At 41.9% G+C, this 18,805-nt stretch overlaps 1 protein-coding gene across 1 annotated transcript; it reads right to left on the bottom strand.

Moving 5' to 3' along the window:
- Window positions 1–6,006: 6,006 nt before the first annotated feature.
- On the bottom strand, window positions 6,007–18,328 carry MSRB1 (methionine sulfoxide reductase B1). Its single transcript, XM_036739210.1, has 4 exons — window positions 18,131–18,328; window positions 11,464–11,612; window positions 10,611–10,725; window positions 6,007–7,765 (listed from the first exon to the last, which is right to left on the bottom strand). Exons 1-4 carry the CDS (start codon window positions 18,180–18,182, stop codon window positions 7,734–7,736), a joined length of 348 nt encoding a protein of 115 aa, XP_036595105.1. The 5' UTR covers window positions 18,183–18,328; the 3' UTR covers window positions 6,007–7,733.
- Between the last annotated feature and the right edge of the window lie 477 nt (window positions 18,329–18,805).

Here is an 18,805-nt window from a genome sequence, read left to right on the forward strand (position 1 = left end):
CTGCCTTCTGTTGAGAAGATGGGAAGGTAGGTCTAGCTTCTAGCATCGAGACCCCAGATTGATCTCTGGGTTGAAACCAACATGGGACAGAGGACATAGATCTTACTGGGGGAAGCTATCATGCAATTCCAGGGATGAGATCTCAAAAATTCCTCTCCTTGTGGCTTACTCTAGGTAACAGCCAATTTGAATGGGGAAATGCTAAGTAGACATTTAAATGGCAGCCTAACACTGTGGAGACTGGTTTAAGGATAGGAGAAGGGAAGTGAGAGAGAGAGAGAGAGGAAAAAAAAAACCTCTCCCCATCTAGAAAAACTGAAATGAAAATTCCACCTGTGTAATCCTGTGGTTTAAGAATATTTTTACAGCCCACTTGATTCCAACCCAGCAGGGCCCTGGCAATAAGCCCAGGAGCACCCCTGGGATAGAATATGTCTCTGAATCCCTGGCCAAAGGCCCCAGACTTACTAAACTTGCCTTGAACATGTGTCTCCACTTCTATTATGGTGTAAGACAGCCAGGAAAATACAGTGGGGGGGGGGGTGGGCAGGGAGGGGGATGACCCTCCTCCCCAGAATACCCTGGGGCCCGGTTTATAGGTCTTTCACTCAAAGATCTTCCTTGGCCTGAGATCCCACAGTAGGCCCAAGGCCTCGGCTGCATCACTGTTCCCTCTGGATCTAAGAGGTTCAGTTCACTTCAACTTGGATTGATTTAAACTCTTTAAAGTCAAAAATTGTTTCATTCTTGTCTTTGTACCTCCGGTGCCTGGTACACAGTAGCTCCTTGAGTGCTTGTTGATTTATTATTAAGTTCCTTCTATATACTGGGTCCTACCTGTACTAATTGCTGGGGTCCACAGAGGGAGGGAGATAGGAGGAGACATAGTGATTTCTGCTTTCAGTTCAGTTTGCTGGGGGCAAATGATAAAAAAAAATTATATAGGATTGAGTACTAAACAGAATATATTATGCAAAAATGTATGATAACATTCAGTCAGTAAATACTCCTTGAGAGCTGGGGCTGTTTTTTGCCTTTCTTTGAACCCCCGGTGCTTAGTATGGTGTCTGGCACATGGTTGGCACTTAGTAAATACTCATTAACTGATCAAAGGCTTCATAGAAGTAGAATTGGAGACTTCAGAACAATCTTAAACCCAGAGGACCACAGGAACAAAGATCTAGGGATGGAAGGGGAAGAGGGAAAAGGAAGAGAACAAAGATTTATTAAGTGCTTACTATGTACCAGGGGGCAGCTAGGTATTGAAGTCGATAGAGCAATGCCCCTGGAGTGAGGACTTGAGTTCAAATGTGTTCTCAGACACTTACTAGCTTTGTGACCCTGAGCAAGTCACATAACCCTGTTTGACTCAGTTCTTCATCTCCTGGAGAAGGAAATGGCAGACCACTCCAGTATCTTTGCTAAGAAAACTCCAAATGGGGTCATAGAGAGTCTTTCACGACTGAAACAACTCAAGAACAACATGTACCAGGCCTAATGCAAAGCATTTGACAAATATTCTCTCATTTGATCATCATTCGAGGAAGGGATCTTAGGGCATCTAGTCCAATTCCCTAATTTTACAGATAAGGAAACTGAGGCCCAGAAAGGCTGTGCCCAAGGATACAGAAGTAGAGAGGCAAAGCTGGGATCTGAACCGAAGTCTTTTGACTCCAGGTTCCATATCCTTTCCATTTGCCCACCATGAAAGAGGGAGATTTGGTGGGGCTGTTTCTAGATGCCAAGGAACCTGGACAACAGCTTTGCTCCTGAAGGCATAATGAGAAGTAGCCTGAGGCAACTGCACTCTGTCCACCCAATAGCCACCTAGCAATCAGAGGACTTTGGGAGGGTCCTATTTCTTGTACTGGTACCCAGACAGCAGCTTGCACCAAGTTCCCAGGGCCCTGAGTGAACTGGACCAACCTCGCCATGAGCTCCGGCCTCTCTTACACAATGCCTTCTATTACCTAAGATTAGGAAGTTGCTGTGAGTTGCACAAAGATTTCTGAAATCCAACTCATAAACACAAATGTGTTTCCTCACCAGTGGAGGTAGGGCTTTATATGGTGCTGACAGTCCCAGACAATGTAAAGACAATTCTGGGCATGTATAGTTAGAAGGATGCAGATACTAAATTGAATTTTGAGACTGAAGTCTGGCAGTTAGTACAAACTCTTTGTTCCGTAGAGGCCTAGATAGATAGCTCCTGTCTGTTGAAGCCACAAAATTTAAGGTTGCGTCTGCAATTCTATTACAAACCTTGTGTTGGAGAGGTTTGCGGACAGGCCAATAAAAGTCTAGTCTAGGCTGGAGACCCAAGATATAGAATCTCACGCTCAACAGGATTTTGAATATGTTTATTTAAAATATGTACATATGTGGAAATGATGAAACGAGCCTTGGAAGGGAGCAGGATTGTCAGCTGCAAGAGGGTTCAGGAGAAGGCTCGGTGGGCTCACTGAGGGGGATGGGAGAAGGAAGGCTGTGTTCTCAAAGAGCTCTTTGTTTGCTAGAGAGGAAAATGATGTAGTGGCAATGTGATTCTGATATAACCCAACAAGGACATAGGGCTTAATTTATGATTTCATCTGAAATGTTCCTACTGGAAACACGACTCCACATGCCTCCCCCTTGCCTGGAATTGCGACGAAAAAAAAAAAAAGGACCAAGACAGAAACAAACTGATAGCCTGGCTAGAAATCAACAGGGACCTCAATCCTCAGATTTCCAGGTGCAAAATGTACATGAGCCCAGCAGGAAGAAACTTCACCCCTTTGTCTGGAGAGGATTTCTCCCAATCCTCCCTGCTCTACCATCACCAAGTTTCCTCTACAGCTGCTACCAAAGACTGTTTTCAGGTCGGGTACAGGGAGCAGTTATTATATTTGCCTTTCCCAGTCTAAGACAGAGCTGGCAGGAGACCCTGAGATTCACAACCTGTTAAAAAAAAAAAGACTCACCACCCAACTTGACCTTTTACAATGAATTCACTGGGTGAAGAGAGTTTCAGAAAGGGTCTTCCAGACTTGGATAAGCTGATATACACATAAGTAATACTAATACTGGCATTCCAAGGGCCTGAACACCTGGTGCATTCTCCATGCTACCAACTGGGACATATTAAGTATCACCTTCCCTGTTCCACAAGGTTATGTTTCAGATAGGAGCCACAAAGTTACTAAAGTTTCATTTTCAATTAGGACAAGTTCCAGGTTATTTTCCCCCCAAGGTCTCAGTGACCTGACTGATAAACCTTGGCTCTGGCTATAACACTTCCTTTTAATCAGATACCACTAGAGTCTTCCTGGAATTTCCTTTACCCACACTAAGTGAACACTTGACATGGGGAAGAGAAAGCCTAGAGGCATTTCCCATTGGAAAAGTTTGAAGATCTTTGCTAATTAGGCCAATTTACTGGATGAAGATTTCATTCCTATAATCTGTTAATCAAAGATTTGTCAACAGCTCTTTATGGCACTCAGGGACCCTCTAACAGGATGAAGAGCTCAGGCCACCACCCTGAGCAAATGAGAAAAGGCTCACATTCGAGCAGTCAGGCTAGGGAGTTAATTGGGCTAACCATGCCTTCATGACTGTACCAGCCTGCTCATCCCTTAAATTCAACCCACCCCCCCTTCACAACTGAGTTATAAAATAAACAGACAAAGGATCATGTTCCCAGGCACCCCGTGGACTTTAAAAACAAGCAATAATGCTTCGAGAGCACTTTCTCCCTAAGGCTTCGAGGTATCTCACATCAAATAATTTGATATCCACACAACCACCCCCACACCATCGTTTTTAAGTCGATGGTGAAAAATGGACACAAATGGAGAGTAGGAGCAGATATCTTAAGTCCCTCCAGATGTAAAAATTCCGTGAATTTGATTCTACAGAACAAAAGAAAGTTGGCTGGGTGGATTCTCACCTAGCTAGGTTGGGAGAAATAGGTTGGAAACTAAATCTCAGGAGTGAAGCTACAGCTTGGTCAACTCAGCTCAGTCTGTCCCTGATCCCCATATTTCACCCAGTTGTCTGTTGCTTAAGGATAGGGAATGGGGAGATATTAACATCTTATTCAGATTCCCCCTTGCCTGCCCCCACCCCAAAATTTTAACAAGTGACACACTGACCTTACCAGTCAAGGTGCTAAGTCACCAAATGGTCCCGACTTCATGGGGTCCTGCCATTACCCAGGAGGATAAAGGAGAAATTCTTAGAGTAAAGGAGATAGTCTTAAAAGTAACCACACCAAAGGCAGAGCTGGGATCAGAGGTTTTATCTGCTCTTTGAAGCTGGTGAAAAAATCTGATTAAAGAAGAAAAAGAAACCAAATCAGCCCTGGAGCTAAGCTTTATTTCCAGTCGGGGAAGGAGTACCATAGTATAGCTGTGGGAAGTCCATGAAGGAGGAAGTCAGAGAAGAAAGGGAAGAACATGATTAAAAGGGGAGAGGGGGGGAAGGGAGAGGAAAGAGGTGCTTGCTGCACATATTTTCTGTAGGTTTTTTGAAAAAGCGAGAAGGCACATCTCACCAAAGCAGTGGCAGTAATCTCTAACACCTGAATTTCAACCCATGATCTGAAGAACAGAAATAGGTGAAGATGGAAATTGCCAACAAAATACCCAAGGCTATTTCGAAGCTCTAAGGCTTGTAAGGCTTGAACTCCCAAAGCCTGTCCAGATTCCTTCAACTTTGTTAGGTCTCAACCCCTCCATACCTCAGCAGATAGTTCTTCCCCACTTCAGAGGCAATTGGTGGCAGTCAGTAGAGCTCTGAGTATGGAGTTAGGAAGATCTAAATTCAAATCTAGATTTAGGAATTTACTAGCTGTGTGAAACTGGGAAAGTCATGTAACCTCGGCTTGTCTCGGTTTCCTCAGCTGTAAAATAGGGATGAAAAAAAAAGCATCAACCTTACAGGTTGTTGTGAGGGTAAAGTGAGATTTTTTTAAAAACCTGACACGTAGTAAGTGCTATATAACTGCCTAGCCCCTTCTCCTCTCCCTACCTGCTGTGCCAGTTGAATTCACCACTTGTTGGTCAACCTTCTTTGAAGAGGAGGCTGGGACTCAGATAGCAGATACTTACAGGCTTTGAAGCTCAGTCAGCAACATAGCCTTGAGAAGCCAGGGTCACTCCACAGAATAGAAAAATTAAAAAACTTCTGGAGGACTTTTGGAGTAGTTTGCTAATTTTCAGCTGATAGATTTAGGATACCTCCACTAAAGACCTTAACTATCTGGCCCCGGAATCTCCAAGGCTATGCCAGTGAAATGCAAGCACGGGCACTGCCAAGCTGGAAAGGCTCTGAAAAAAAGGCCCCTTCAGTGGATGATAATATATTACATTATAGTACGCAAAAAGGCATGTTATAGTTTGCACAGTACCCATACTAGTGAAATCTCAGATGCTGGATGTATCCTAAGTACTAAGATAACTGAATTGAAATCCCTTTACATATTGTTGCTTTGTTTTTAATGAGTATTACTTTCATTTTCCTTGGGCATCCACCATTCCCCCATCCCTTGCTACCATCACTACTGCCAACATGATCCCCACTACATAACCAAGAAGCCAATACAACCCAGGTTAAAGTTCAAGTTTGTTATGGAAACACAAGAGTTCTTCAGGACAAAGCCATTACTGACTCAGCAATAACAGCCTGGCTCCATCTCTAACTAATGCATAGAATCAGCAGCTAAATTGTACTCCCCTCCTTTTCCTTCCCTATCTCTCTGCTCTTTACAAACAGCTAATTACACCACATAGTGAGATGGGTCAGACTCCACAGATGGAGAAACAGAGATGCAGAAAGGTTAAGTGTCTTCTTGCTCAAGGTTGCACAGTGAGTCAATGAAACAGCCAAGAACTGACTCCTGATGTCTTAAGATTCTAACAGCTGCTCAAACTATACATAAAATCAGCAGCCTTAGCATAAAAAAAGAGGCTATAAAAAGGAAACATGACAATTCTTCCAACATTAAATAAAGGACAAAGCAGGTTCAAAATGATACATACTTTTATTCAACATCATGGTTTTTTCAAACAATGAAATGAATTTTTATTTTTTGTCCCATCATGGCCACATAGACAAAGAAAACAGGAGGATACTTCAAGGAGCTGTGATTTTATGGGTACTGAGCTCTCACAGCAGCTGGGCTTAACTTAGCAAGATGAGTCTTAGACAGCTGCCTGAGCCTCAGAGAGGTCAAGTGATTTGCTCATAGCCACACAGCTAATAAATGTCAGAGATGAATCTGGAACCAAGATCTTTCTGTCTCCAAATCAGAGACCCTCTTCTTTGAGACTGCCTCTATTAGGATAACAAAATGGTAAAAAAAAAAAAATCTTTTGAAGGATGACATATATTGCTTGCTGTCATCTCTTTATTGCAAAAAGGTGACAAGTATACAGAACTTATGGAGTACATAGGCGCCATAATGATGGATATCTTCCTTGCTGAAAATGAACCAGTCGCTAACATTTATGACAGATCATTTCTAAGAACTTTACATTGTTTGTGTCAACAAGACTATAATGTGCTATTCTTAACAGTAAAGGAGGGACTTGGCATCCTTGGGTCACTAACACTGACAAGAAACACAGTATGTCTTGGGAATTGTAAACTGTGAAGGGCCTTCTCTTCAATTCATTTATGGGAATTGACAAGACAAAAAAAAAATCCATGAGGCTTTTTCCATCTCTGCCAGAGAAATGAAAATTGATCATTAAAATGAGGGAGGTACCAAGCAAAAAATGGAAGGACAAAATCCTTAAATGTAATAAAGGAAGTAGCCCTTTCCAGATTCAGAGGTAATTGCTCAACTATGTGTTTCATAAACCCAAGAAACACAAATAGCAGTGAAACATTTTTAAATCTATCTTTAAAATCTATTGTATGCAAAACAAGATAAAAAAAATCTGTCCTGTTTTCTGGCCTGGTCACTAACCTTCATCACCATGGCCATCCTACAGGAGTTTAACCACAGTAATTCATACTGTGACCCCAAACCAAAATAACAGGATGAAATTTTCAGGATTTGCATTCTTTACTAAAGCTTTGTGGAAATCTGGTTTATGCTACTCAAAGTCAACCAAATTCTCTTTCAAAACTAGACCACATGGAATTCAGAAGATCATCATTTGGAACCTCAGAAGGGGAGAGGGCGTGCTGATAAAAAATATGATGAGATTAAACATGAAATGAATGGCCTATTCACACTAAGAATTCGATTTCCTTATGGTCAAAAAAAACAATAAACCACCACGTTCTAATTCAGCTCTACAACTTGATGCAATAGGTGGTTGTTCATCATTGAATTTTTACTTATTCTGCCCATTCCCTAAATATTGGCCCCTTTCTAGACAGAACCTACCTAAAGGAAATGAGGAAAAGCAGCCCAGACCTTGGCAAATGTGCTGGATTTGAACTCAGAGCATCTAGATTTCAATCCCCTCTCTATCATCTTGTCTGGCCTTCTTCAGTTCAGCTGACTTCCCTGGCCTTCCCTTGTCTCAGCTGTAAGGAAGGGGTTGGACAAGATAGCCTCAAAGGTCCCCTTCAGTTCCACATGTAGGATCTTCTGATTTCAAGGCCTTTGTAGTTTCTTCAGCAGCCTCTCAGTCCACCAGTCTGAACTCTGATGAAGTCCAATTCCAATCAATGACTACAAAGTAAATTGGTTGCAATGTGTCCATAACCAGTATTGGGCAGTATCTACTGCCCAATTACTTTCCCTTTGGAGCTGAAGTTTCATTGTCTGAGAAAAAGAAAAAAGAAAAGTAACAGCTTTAACTTTGTCCATACTGAACTACTAACACATTCTGAGAAGGCCTTCCCATTAAAATGAGATCACTGCTATTCCTCTGATATCATCTGGATGAGAAAACTCCCTCGGAATCTCCATGTGCACTTTAGCCTCATCCACACTAAGTTCTGGCTGTGACACAGGGTGAGAAGCTCCCAGTCATGTCATTAGTCAGTCAGCAGGCTCTCTTCATAAGCAGGATCCCAAGATCCCTACAAGTCTTCTTGTTCCACCTACGAAAGAAAACAGGCTACAAGCCTAATCAGCTCTTGGCTGCACTTGTCGGCACTCCCAACACTTAGACTGTGGTGACCCAGACTACTGGAGTTTCAGGCTGGTTCTGATACAGACAGAGAGAGCTTGAAGGAACCTTTGAGGCCATCTGGGTCAATCAACCTCTTCCTCATCTTACAAGAGGAAACAGACTCCAGAAGACAGAGACTTGTCCAAAATCACAAATATGAAATGTCTTTCCTTTATTTAAGAATCATCAAGTCAGAAGGAACCCCATCCTTGAAGTCTGAATTTCTAAACTGAAAAGCTCAAGTATTTTGGACCATAAGTTTTGGCAGGGTAACAGTCCCTGTGATTTAAAATTTTTTTACATTTGTCCAGTGATCCTCAGAAAATGAACAAAGTTTTATTCATCTAAATAGTAACTCCAACTTATAGAGAGCTTTCAAATTTGCAAAGCACTTTACATATATTTTATCATTCAATCCTCATAACAATTCTCTAGGTAGAGGAAATTGAGGATCTGAGATGTTATGAAATGTTAAGTCATTTACCCATCTTTACACAGTAGGTGTCTAAGAACGGAACCCAGGTCTCCTGATTCTATGTGATCTGTTTCAAATAGACAAAATAAATTTCTACATTCAGGGTCACCTTTGGATAGGGGTATAAAAATTCACATGCATGCATACCTACATACATTTACTTATATGTATGTATATCATAGAGCACAGTAAGACAAGTAAGCAAAAAGAAAAATATACATTATACATATATACATAAAGAGACACACACACAATTATGTAAGATTAAAATCATTTTTTGTGAAGGCATACAGATATGGAGAGAGACAGCATGGCATAATAGAAAGCCGACCCCAAAGTCAGAGAGATAACATATAGGAGATAATATTTACAAATCACTTAACACAGCGGCTGGCACATAGCAGAACCTTAAAAAATGTTCATTCCTTTCCCTTTCTCCGGTCCATACTGGTTGTGTAATTCTGGACAAGTCACTTAACCTCTAAGTTCTCCAGGCAACTTTCTAAGAATATAAATTACAGAAGAGCTGTTGATCTGCAATGGTAGGAATTTCCTAATTGGTAGGAACTGCCTAAATCAATTAAATCACAGGTCCAGATTTAAAAAAAAAGCGCATGTCTCTGGTCTAGTCTCCTTAATGTGCAGCAGGGACAAAAATGCCAAAGTCTGTCTTCTTTGGAACAACAGGAGAAAAAGACAAGTTGGTGGCATTCGGGGCCTGGGAGTGGGTCAAAAAGGGGACATTCAATAAAACCATGGGGAGGCCTCTTCTAGGGTACTTCTCTGGGTACATGCTAGTTCCCCTCCAGGAGAACCCAAGATTCTTAAAAGCAGGGATTGTTGCATTTTTGTCTATATAATCTGTGCCTTGCATACAGTAGGTGCTTAATACTTGTTGAAGTTCAAGTTATTGATGCTTTCTGAAATTCTTATTGAGACTTTGGATCAGGGGTAAAGAACTTTGGCCTCAAAGCCACAAGTGGCCCTTTACATCCTCAAGTGTGGCCCTTTGACTGAATCCAAAGTTCTCAGAACAAATCTCCTTCATAAAAGGATTTGTTCTGTAAAACTTGGACTCAGTCAAAAGGCTGCACCCAGGGACCTAGAATGACACATTTGGCCTTGAGACTACAGGTTCCCCACCCCTGCTTTAGACCTTTGGCCAAAGCAACAACAAAACACAATTCCAGAGGCCTGAAGATGAAGCCTGCCACCCTCTCCTAATGGAGAGAGGATGGGCCTTGAAATGCAGAATGAGATAGATTTACACTGGACAGGGCCAATGTGGGAAGGAATGTTTCGACTGACAAAACATCTTTGTTACTTTTGTTACTTTCTTTTCTTTTCACTATTCAATTACAGGAGGGAGAAAGTGGGAGGGAGAGGAAATAAATGCTTAATTAGAAAAAATAAAAGAAATGGATGGTCAGAGACACCTCCTCCACCCTGTAATCATGCTGATGGCAAGTGAAGTGTTTCCTAAAAGGAACCAAGGGATGGTTAGAGAACAAATGAGGCCACAGGGCATATCTGGCAACATAATAAATTCTTACGAGCAACATTTACATTTGATGGTGCCTAACAAAGCAAGTAACATGTCAAGAGGGCTCTACACATATGTTATATAAAATTGGTAGCTAAAATATACAGTAACAAAATTGTTGCCACAGAGAAAGGCCAGTGCCCTTCCTTGTAGGCTCACGCGGGCCCAGGAGAAAGAGTCTTCACCCTCAGGTGCTTCTTCGGGGTATTAGCTATTGCTTGGTTGGAACTATTCACAACAAGAACTGGACTAGGTCAGAAGACCAGGGCTCTGCAGTCAGCTCCACATACTATGTGATCCTGAAATAGCGGTTTGACTAGATGGTCTCTAAGGTCCTCTCCAGCTCTAATAACCTATGATTTTAATTAAAATTAGAAACGTAACATGTGATCACTTCTGCAAACCAAAAGTAAATCCACTTAGAAATAGCTTTGTTAGAAAGCACCATCACACCTGAGAGAGAGAGCTAGCTCACCTTTAGGAACAAACTTCAGTGTGTTACTGAATATTCAGAAGCGGGACTGGCCCTTCTTTGGTCCATCATTGAGAAACTCATGACCCAGGCCATTGCCACACTTGCCACAGGACACCTGTAAGTTAATCAAAGGAAGTAACATGAGATTTCAAAAGGACATTCTGGAGCTAAGGCTGATTATGAAAACACATACACATATATAAACATACACATACATACATACATACACACACACACACTCTCTGTCTGTCTCTCTGTGTCTCTCTTTCTCTCTCTCTCTCTCTCTCTCTCTCTCTCTCTCCTGCTTTAATTCCCAGCCGAGAAATCATAGATTGTTTTTACTTCTATTTCCAAAGCTAATTGTTCCACCCTGATTTCTGGTCATTCTAAAGAAAAGAGTCCATAATTCACAATGACTCCAAGAATTGAAATGGAAAGGATAATACAATGAAACTATTTTGACCTCAGAGAAGAGCTGACAAAATATACTTCCTCTACTTTATTGAACAAATGTGGGGCTTTGGGTATGGAATACAGCATAACTGTCAGACTACACTGATTCTGCTAATCTGTTTTTCCCTCTTTTTCCTGGCACAAACAATGGTTTAGTGGGGAAGGGGGTATTCAGAAATGAATACGATATAAAAAAAAGATATCAATTTCATAAAAGTTCTTTTTAGGGTTGTTTCAAATGGTAAAAAAAAAATCATTTCACATCTGAATTTTATAAGTTTTACATTTCAGACCAGTCTCAAATAATCTTATGTAAAATCAATTCTTGGGCAAACAACTCCTAATGCTAAGGAAGCACAATTACTGAATTTGTTAATTATCCTAATATGCTTCCCTTTACCTTTAAGGCTTGTGGCCGACCAAACTCTGGACGCTTTGACACACTGTCAGCATGTATTGTCTCAGTGAAGGCTGGCCATGGAGAGGAATGTTCATACTTCGAGCGACTGGAAAAGAGCTCATAGCCACACTTGGCACAGACGTAGATACCTAATTGAATAAAACAGAGAAACTGTCAGTTTCCCAACTTTATACTTAGTAAGTTCCCTTTCTCATTTGTTATAAAAGTAATCTGTCTTCCCTCCATGGTCAAAAATTATTTAGAATCCTCTAACTAGAGACTCCTCTGAAGGAGGAGGGGGGAATGATTTCACTTTAACGCTGATGTCCAAAATGGTGTCTCAGCAATAAGACAGCCAGTTTGCACTGGCTCTCAGATCATAGCATAAATTTAGAGCTGGAAGGAACCTTAAAGACCATGGAGTCCAACCCCTTCATTTCACAGAAGAAATGGATACACAATGTTAAGTGTTAAGTTAAGTGACTTGCCCAGCATAACACAATTACTAAACAGCAGAGGTGGGATCTGAATCCAAGTATTCCTGATTCTTAAGTTGAGTACTCTATCCATTGGGAATGAAATAATAGATGGATAGCAGGAATGGTTAAAGCTAAAAATGTATTCAAGTGCATTAGGGCTACAGTAACTGAACCCAAAGGGCCCTTCAATGTCTCCTTTAAAAAAAAAAAGAAAGGGGGAAGCAGCTAGAGATGGTAGAAGAGGAACACATGGGTTCTTGTCAAACTGATCCTGCGCCATCAAGATCAAGGGTTAGGCACCTGGTGATTTCCAGTTTCTCATTAAGAAATTTTAAAATGCAGGAACACTAAATAGAACAGAAGACTTTATGCAGCCCCTTTATTTTTTTGTTACTATTGGTGTAGTAACTATGCTGATGCATTATGCAATGCAGCATCAGGAGAGAACTGTTCACGTTCAGTTTCTCAGAGCCAGTCTAATTTAGAATTCCTAATCCGTGGTTTGTTGTGCCATCCACTGGAGAAGGACAATAGTTCAACTTGGCTACAAAGGCTTTTAATCAGAGAACTCAAACCATCCAGGCTTTACCTACCAATTTTGTTATGACTCTCTATGTTCTAGTTTTTGCCCTTCACTTTCTAAAGTACTTTTTATAGTAGCTTTCAATTTCCTATGCCCTCTACCCTTTCTAGGAGGCACTGAACTTCACAAACATTTGGTCATGTTTCTAATTTCCAATGATAGCAGCCCACTGAATTAGGTAGACAGTATTTTATGATCTGATTTGTTCCTCACAACTTTTCAAAGGAGGCAGAACAGCACTTCTTATCCCAGTTTGACACATGAAGATGCTGAGGCCCAGAAAGATTAAGTGGTTGTACCTCAAGTCACTAGTGTCTGAGCAAAGACTCTAAGTCAAGGCTTCTTCACAATGCCGGGCCGATTCCTTCTAAAGCAGGGAAATTTGCCATTGTCCTGACCTTTGCTCACTAGACACAAGAGAAATTAAAGGATACCAGGGAAGGCAAATAGAAAGGAAAGGAAGATGATTTTAAGTTGATTGCCAAATGAAAAGGATAAAAGTAAACCATCAAAAAGCCCACAGTCCACATATAAAATGAGCAACACAAAATATAAACTTAATGTGAAACTTTGTCTTTTTTAATACCAAATTAAATGCTAGACAATTTAAGTATACTTAAAATTCCACCTACAAAGAGTTGGAAGGGATAACCATATCTGCCTTTTGTTGGACACCTGGCCATCCAAATCTAACCCAGATGGATGGAAGGCCTGCTAGGTGGATCCCCCAAAGCAGGGAAGAGGCACACTTATCAGGGCTGTTTGTCAGGATCACTCACCCTAATTCATTCCACTCATCCCTTAACTGTTGGGTTTCAGCTCCAGATTTCAATGCCACCATCATACCAGCTCATAGAAGCATTAAACATCTGTCTCTCTGACCCTCCATGTAAAGTGCTACTTTAGTCCAAACATCATAAATTCCCAACTAGAAGGGACCTTAAAACCTATCTAGTCTAAACCCCTCATTTCACAAATAAAACTGTGGCCTAGAGAGAGTGCCTTACCCAAGGCACTACAGATACTAAGCAGTAAGTGAAAAGGTTAGGATTTAAATTCTGGTGCTTTGACTCCAAAGACAGAAATCCTTCAATTTAAAAGGTATTTACTGAGAATGAACGAATGAGCATTTATTAAGTGCTTACTATATTCCAAGCACTGTGCTAAGGGTTGGAGACACAAAAGAAAAGCAAAGACAGTCTCCTACCCACAAAGAATTTACATAATAAGGGAGAGAGCAGACTTAGAGAGGAATAGTGGTGGGGGAAGGTACTCTGAATCAGAAGGTTATTGGGAATGGTGAGTAGGAACATAGGGAAGTAGCCTTGCATCTCTGTCTTTTAGATATCTCCAACTGGATGTCCTTTGGAAATCTTAAACTCAACATGTCCAGAACTGAACTCATTATCTTTCCCCCAAAACCTTCCCTTCTGTATAGGTAACAAGGTGTTAAGGGGGACAGATCCACTGGAAGGTGTAACTGAAATCCCAAAAGTTCACCTCCTTGTAATGTCTTTTTTTCATTTTGTTTGGGTTTTTTTGTTTGTTTGTTTGTTTGCAGGGGGGAAGGCAGGGCAATTGGGGTTAAGTGACTTGCCCAAGGTCACACAGCTAGTAAGTGTGTCAAGTGTGTGAGGCCGGATTTGAACTCAGGTTACAAGAGATGGCTGGCTGGAGAGACGAGGAAGAGGAGGGAAAGAGTGTAACTGGAGATTAAAGGGATGTAAAAAGAAAAGAGAGCCATTTTCTCTAAAAAAGAATAGAAGCTCCTTGAGGCCAGGGATTTCAGTTTTGTCTCTGTATTCCCAGTACCAAGAACAGAGGAGGTACTTAATGCTTATCAAGGTCCAGCTTCCATACTAAAAAACTGTGGGAGCCTTTATAAATCCTTAACCTCTCTGAGGTACCATGTCATAATCTGCAAAATGGAGGCTTATACTACCTCTCTCACAGGGTTATAAAGAGTTTTTAAACCTTAAAGTACTAACTAAATGTGTTATTATTAGTCTATCCTATGCATATTGTATAATACTAAATATCTGTGTTATAACACAAGGTTAAACAGTTACTATCCTATGCTAGAATTATTGTATAGTACTGAATATTGGTGTTATAACACAAGGTTATACAGGTACTAAGTCTATGTAGTCTATCTTACATTAGAGTTACTGTATAGTACTGAATATTTGTGTTAACACAAACATTTGTTGTAATACAGATATTCAGCACTCTATAATAACTGTAGTGTAGTATAGACCATAATAATAACAGTATCTTTTTCGGGGGAGGGGGAGAAGGCAATCTCATCTAGCACTTGCTCTGAATATTCTAGATGCTTAAAAATGGCTGTTCAATGATCTAATCCTCTCCAATGCCCTCATGAAATCACAGATCCAGACCAAAAAAATAAAATCCTGCGACGTAGATACTACAGATATTATCATCTCCATTTCACAAAAATGGAAAGAGATTCAGAGGGTCACATGACTTGATCATAAGCACCAGTGGCTACATTTCAACACAGGTCTTTCTGATTTTAAATCTAGCCTTCTGACAACCACACATAAAGAAACCAAGCTCCCAAGAACTAAACCCCCATATGTTCAGGTGTTCCCAGAACCATGTGTCCAAAGTGAACTTATTACAGTTTAATAACACTGGGTCTTTAAACATACAAGGAAACCACAGCCTTGGCTAACTAATTTCCCTTCTCTGAGCTTTAATTTCCTCATCTGTAAAACAAAAAAAGAAGTTGGACTAAATAACTGCAAAGCCCGGAACATTTTGAGAGTCTGTGATTATATGATTTAGTCCCACAAAGGGGAGGAAAGGCAAGAATATTCCGCCACAGTTGCCTTCTTCTGAACCTTGACTGGCTGAAACCCTTAGTCTTGGACATACCAGGAATTTAAGCTGAATTCAATCGAACAGGGTGAGCTTCCTGACTGCTTACTGATGTACTGAGGAGTAGAAACAAAGGAACCCTGACCCCACCAAAACGGATAATAACTGAGTGCCCAGGAAGAGCTCACAAAGTTCACCAGAATCCATCATACAAGAGGCATAATTCAACAACAGATAATATAAAAGTGTCTTTATGATATAACAGGCTTCACAGGATCCCTTTACAGTAAGACTCTTGCTAAATACTGACACCTCACCAGTAAGAGAACAAGATATATTCCAATGTAAAATAAAAATGAAAACGGACCCCGGTTTTAATACCAGATCTGCTATTTACTATCTGTATGATCTTGGCCAAGTCCCCTAACCTCTCAGAGTTAAGTTTCTCCATCTGTAAAAGGATATTGGGGGGCAGCTAGGTAGTGCAGTGGATACAGCACCAGCCCTAGAGTTAGGGGTATCCAAGTTCAAATCCTGCCTCAGCCATTTATTAGCTGTGTGACCCTGAGCAAGTCACTTAACCCCAATGGGGGGGGGGACAGGATGGGACATTGGACTTGATGGCCTTAAAGATTCTTTCCCATTCTAAGTTTATGATCCTTATGGCCTGAGATACTTTTCAAGTCTAAACCTATAAAACTAGGTAAAAGAAAATGAAGAGATAAGAAAGTGAATCAGGAGGCACAGTTCATTCCAGCTTCCAGAAGCCCTGTTTCACAAAAGAAAAACACAACTAGTTATATAAATAGCATAGGGGAGGGGAAGAACAGCAAAATTAGGACAGATTGTACTTGGCAAAGGGCTTTAACTGGAAGGTCCAGAACTTTGTACTTTTATCACATTACCAAGGGGCAAAGAACTCTCCAAGGAGAGTGAAGGAGAGGGAGGGGGAGGGAAAGGGGGGGAAAGATGGAGGGGGGAAGAGAAGGGCCTGAGAGCGAACATTCAAGGCTTCATTCAGGCCTTCTCTCTCTGTGATTATCTCCAATTTGCCCCCTATAATATATCTTGTTTGTACATTGCGGTTTGCATATTGTCTCCTCCACTAGATTGAGTTCCTTGAAAGCAGAGACTGGTTTTTGCCTTTCTTTGCATCCCCAGGGCTTAGCACCCTGCCTGGCAACCTAATAGGCATTTTAATAAATCCCTGTTGACTTGATTTGAGACTGGCCAAAGTCTGGCAAAGGGCAAAGAAGCCAGATTCAGACTGCCCTTCTGCTGTTGTTCAATGGTTCCAGTTCTGTCAGACTCTTTGTGACCCCTTTTGGGGTTTTCTTGGTAAAGATAAGGCAACAGTTTTGCCATTTCCTTCTCCAGCTCATTTTACAGATGAAGAAACTGAGGCAAACAGGCCAGAGTCACACAGCTAGGAAGTGTCTGAGGTCAGGTTTGAACTCAGGAATATGTCTTCTGGACTCTAGGCCCAGCCCTCTATCCACTTCGACATCTAGCTACATTTTCTTGAATTTTTGAAGAGACCACAGCTTAGGATGGTATCAGGAAAACAAAACCAAAAGTTAATGTGGGGGCAGGAAGTAAAACATTGCCCAGAATCCTCATCAACACAGACTCAAATTCATCCTACAAAGTGTCAGCCTTTATCCATAATTACGTACTTTGGAGCCCTCTAACACTTCTTCCAAAGTTCCCCATTAGAAATGAACCCTCAGTGCTCCTCTATCAATAGGAAAAGTCCTTAGCAGCTTCCTAAATATTGGGCTCACAATAACCCTCACTAAAACTAGGTCCCCATATAACCATACAAGCCTCACACACAGACACAAGCAAACCTTACTTCTTTCTCACAGACAGGGACCTAGGAATTCTAGTTAAAAGCCAGTGGAAAAGCTTAAGGAGCAAAATGATCAATATATCTTAAGCCACAGATATAGCACAGGTAGAACTGCTTTAAAATTAGTAATATTAAATGCAGTTTTCTTTCTTTCTAGTGCTGGACTACAAGTCTGGGTTCAAATCTCATTTCTGAAAATTCACTAGCTGTGTCACCATGTCCGTAAAATAAGGTTGGATCTCAAAAGTGTCTTCCAGCTCGAAATCTGTGATTCTATGGTCCTTTTTCGATTAATTAAAACAACTTCAAACAAAAAGTTAAGTTAAAACTTCTGCTCCCGGTAAAAAAAAAATAGTGGTTTTTTTAAGAAGCTAGCATTACTAAAGTTTTTACCTACAATGTTTTAAAACTGATTCTTGGCTACAAACATTAAGTTTTATAAACTTTTATATAGAAATACTTTTAAGGTGGTCGGTTCCTCTGAGTTATATAAGTTTTTTTTTTTTAGTTTGCATTTTATGTTTCAATAAAAAGCCCTTTCCAGTGGGAAAAAATCCCCATTGATGAGACTTCCCCTTCTACACACCGTCATGTAGTAATTTCCATAAAAGGACTTTTAGCGTTTGCAAAGAGCTCTTAAGTGCCCTTAAAGTATTATTAGGTCTATTTTACAGATGAGGAAACTGAGGTTACCTGCCCCGGCAGCAGGGCCCTGGGTCTGAGTGGGATTCGAAAGTAGATTTCCAGATTTTCCAAGTTCAGAGCAAGCTTCCCCTCCCACACGCCCCCACCCCTTCCATTCTACCCCCACGCAGATTGATTGGACTCTCCCTCTCGCCTTCCTGCCTCCCTCCCGGGGGAGGGGCTTCTACTCGATCCCAGCAAGCCCCAGGTCCCGAAGCCAGTTACCTGGCTCAAAGTGGTTCTGGAAAATCTCTCCGCCAAAAGAGCAGAAAGACATGGCGGCAACCACCCGCACAGACTCGGGCTCCGAAAGCGTACTCGCCGCCAGCCGCTCCGCTCGTCCGGGTCTCACCGTAAGCCCCGCCCCCGGCCGCGAGGAGGAGAGAAAGAGACTCGCCCCAAGCTATTCAGATAGCCCCGCCCCCAGACCTCTCGGGCGGCCTCTGCGGAGTGTCGGAACCTCAATAAGCCCCGCCCCCGGCCTCGTGGGGCCGGGAAGGGAGCGGAGAAAGAGACACCCTGGAAAACCCCGCCCCTGGTCTCGCGGGAGGCGGGGTGAGAGAAGGAGATACCTCGCAAGTCCCAGCCCCAGCCCCTCCAAGCTCCTTGACCAGCCGCCGCCACTCCCCCACCGCGCCTCCAGCTGTTGAAGATAGCTCCGCCCCCTCATACATCTCTGGAGGCCTGGGCTAAGTAACGGAACCTTCAGTAAGCTCCGCCCTAGGCCGCGCCTCGTGCAGGGTTCCCAGAAGCTTCAGCTCCCCTGCCCCCAGAACGCCTTCCGGCTCGCTCTGCGGGGGGGAAGGGCAGGGCTTCTTAGCTTGCCACGCCTACAGGCGTCCTTCCTTCAGCTCCAGCCAGCTTCTTACCCAACCCTAGTCACTCCAGTAACCCTCTCCC

Source organism: Trichosurus vulpecula, chromosome 9, assembly GCF_011100635.1.
Source record: "Trichosurus vulpecula isolate mTriVul1 chromosome 9, mTriVul1.pri, whole genome shotgun sequence".
NCBI lineage: Eukaryota > Metazoa > Chordata > Mammalia > Diprotodontia > Phalangeridae > Trichosurus > Trichosurus vulpecula.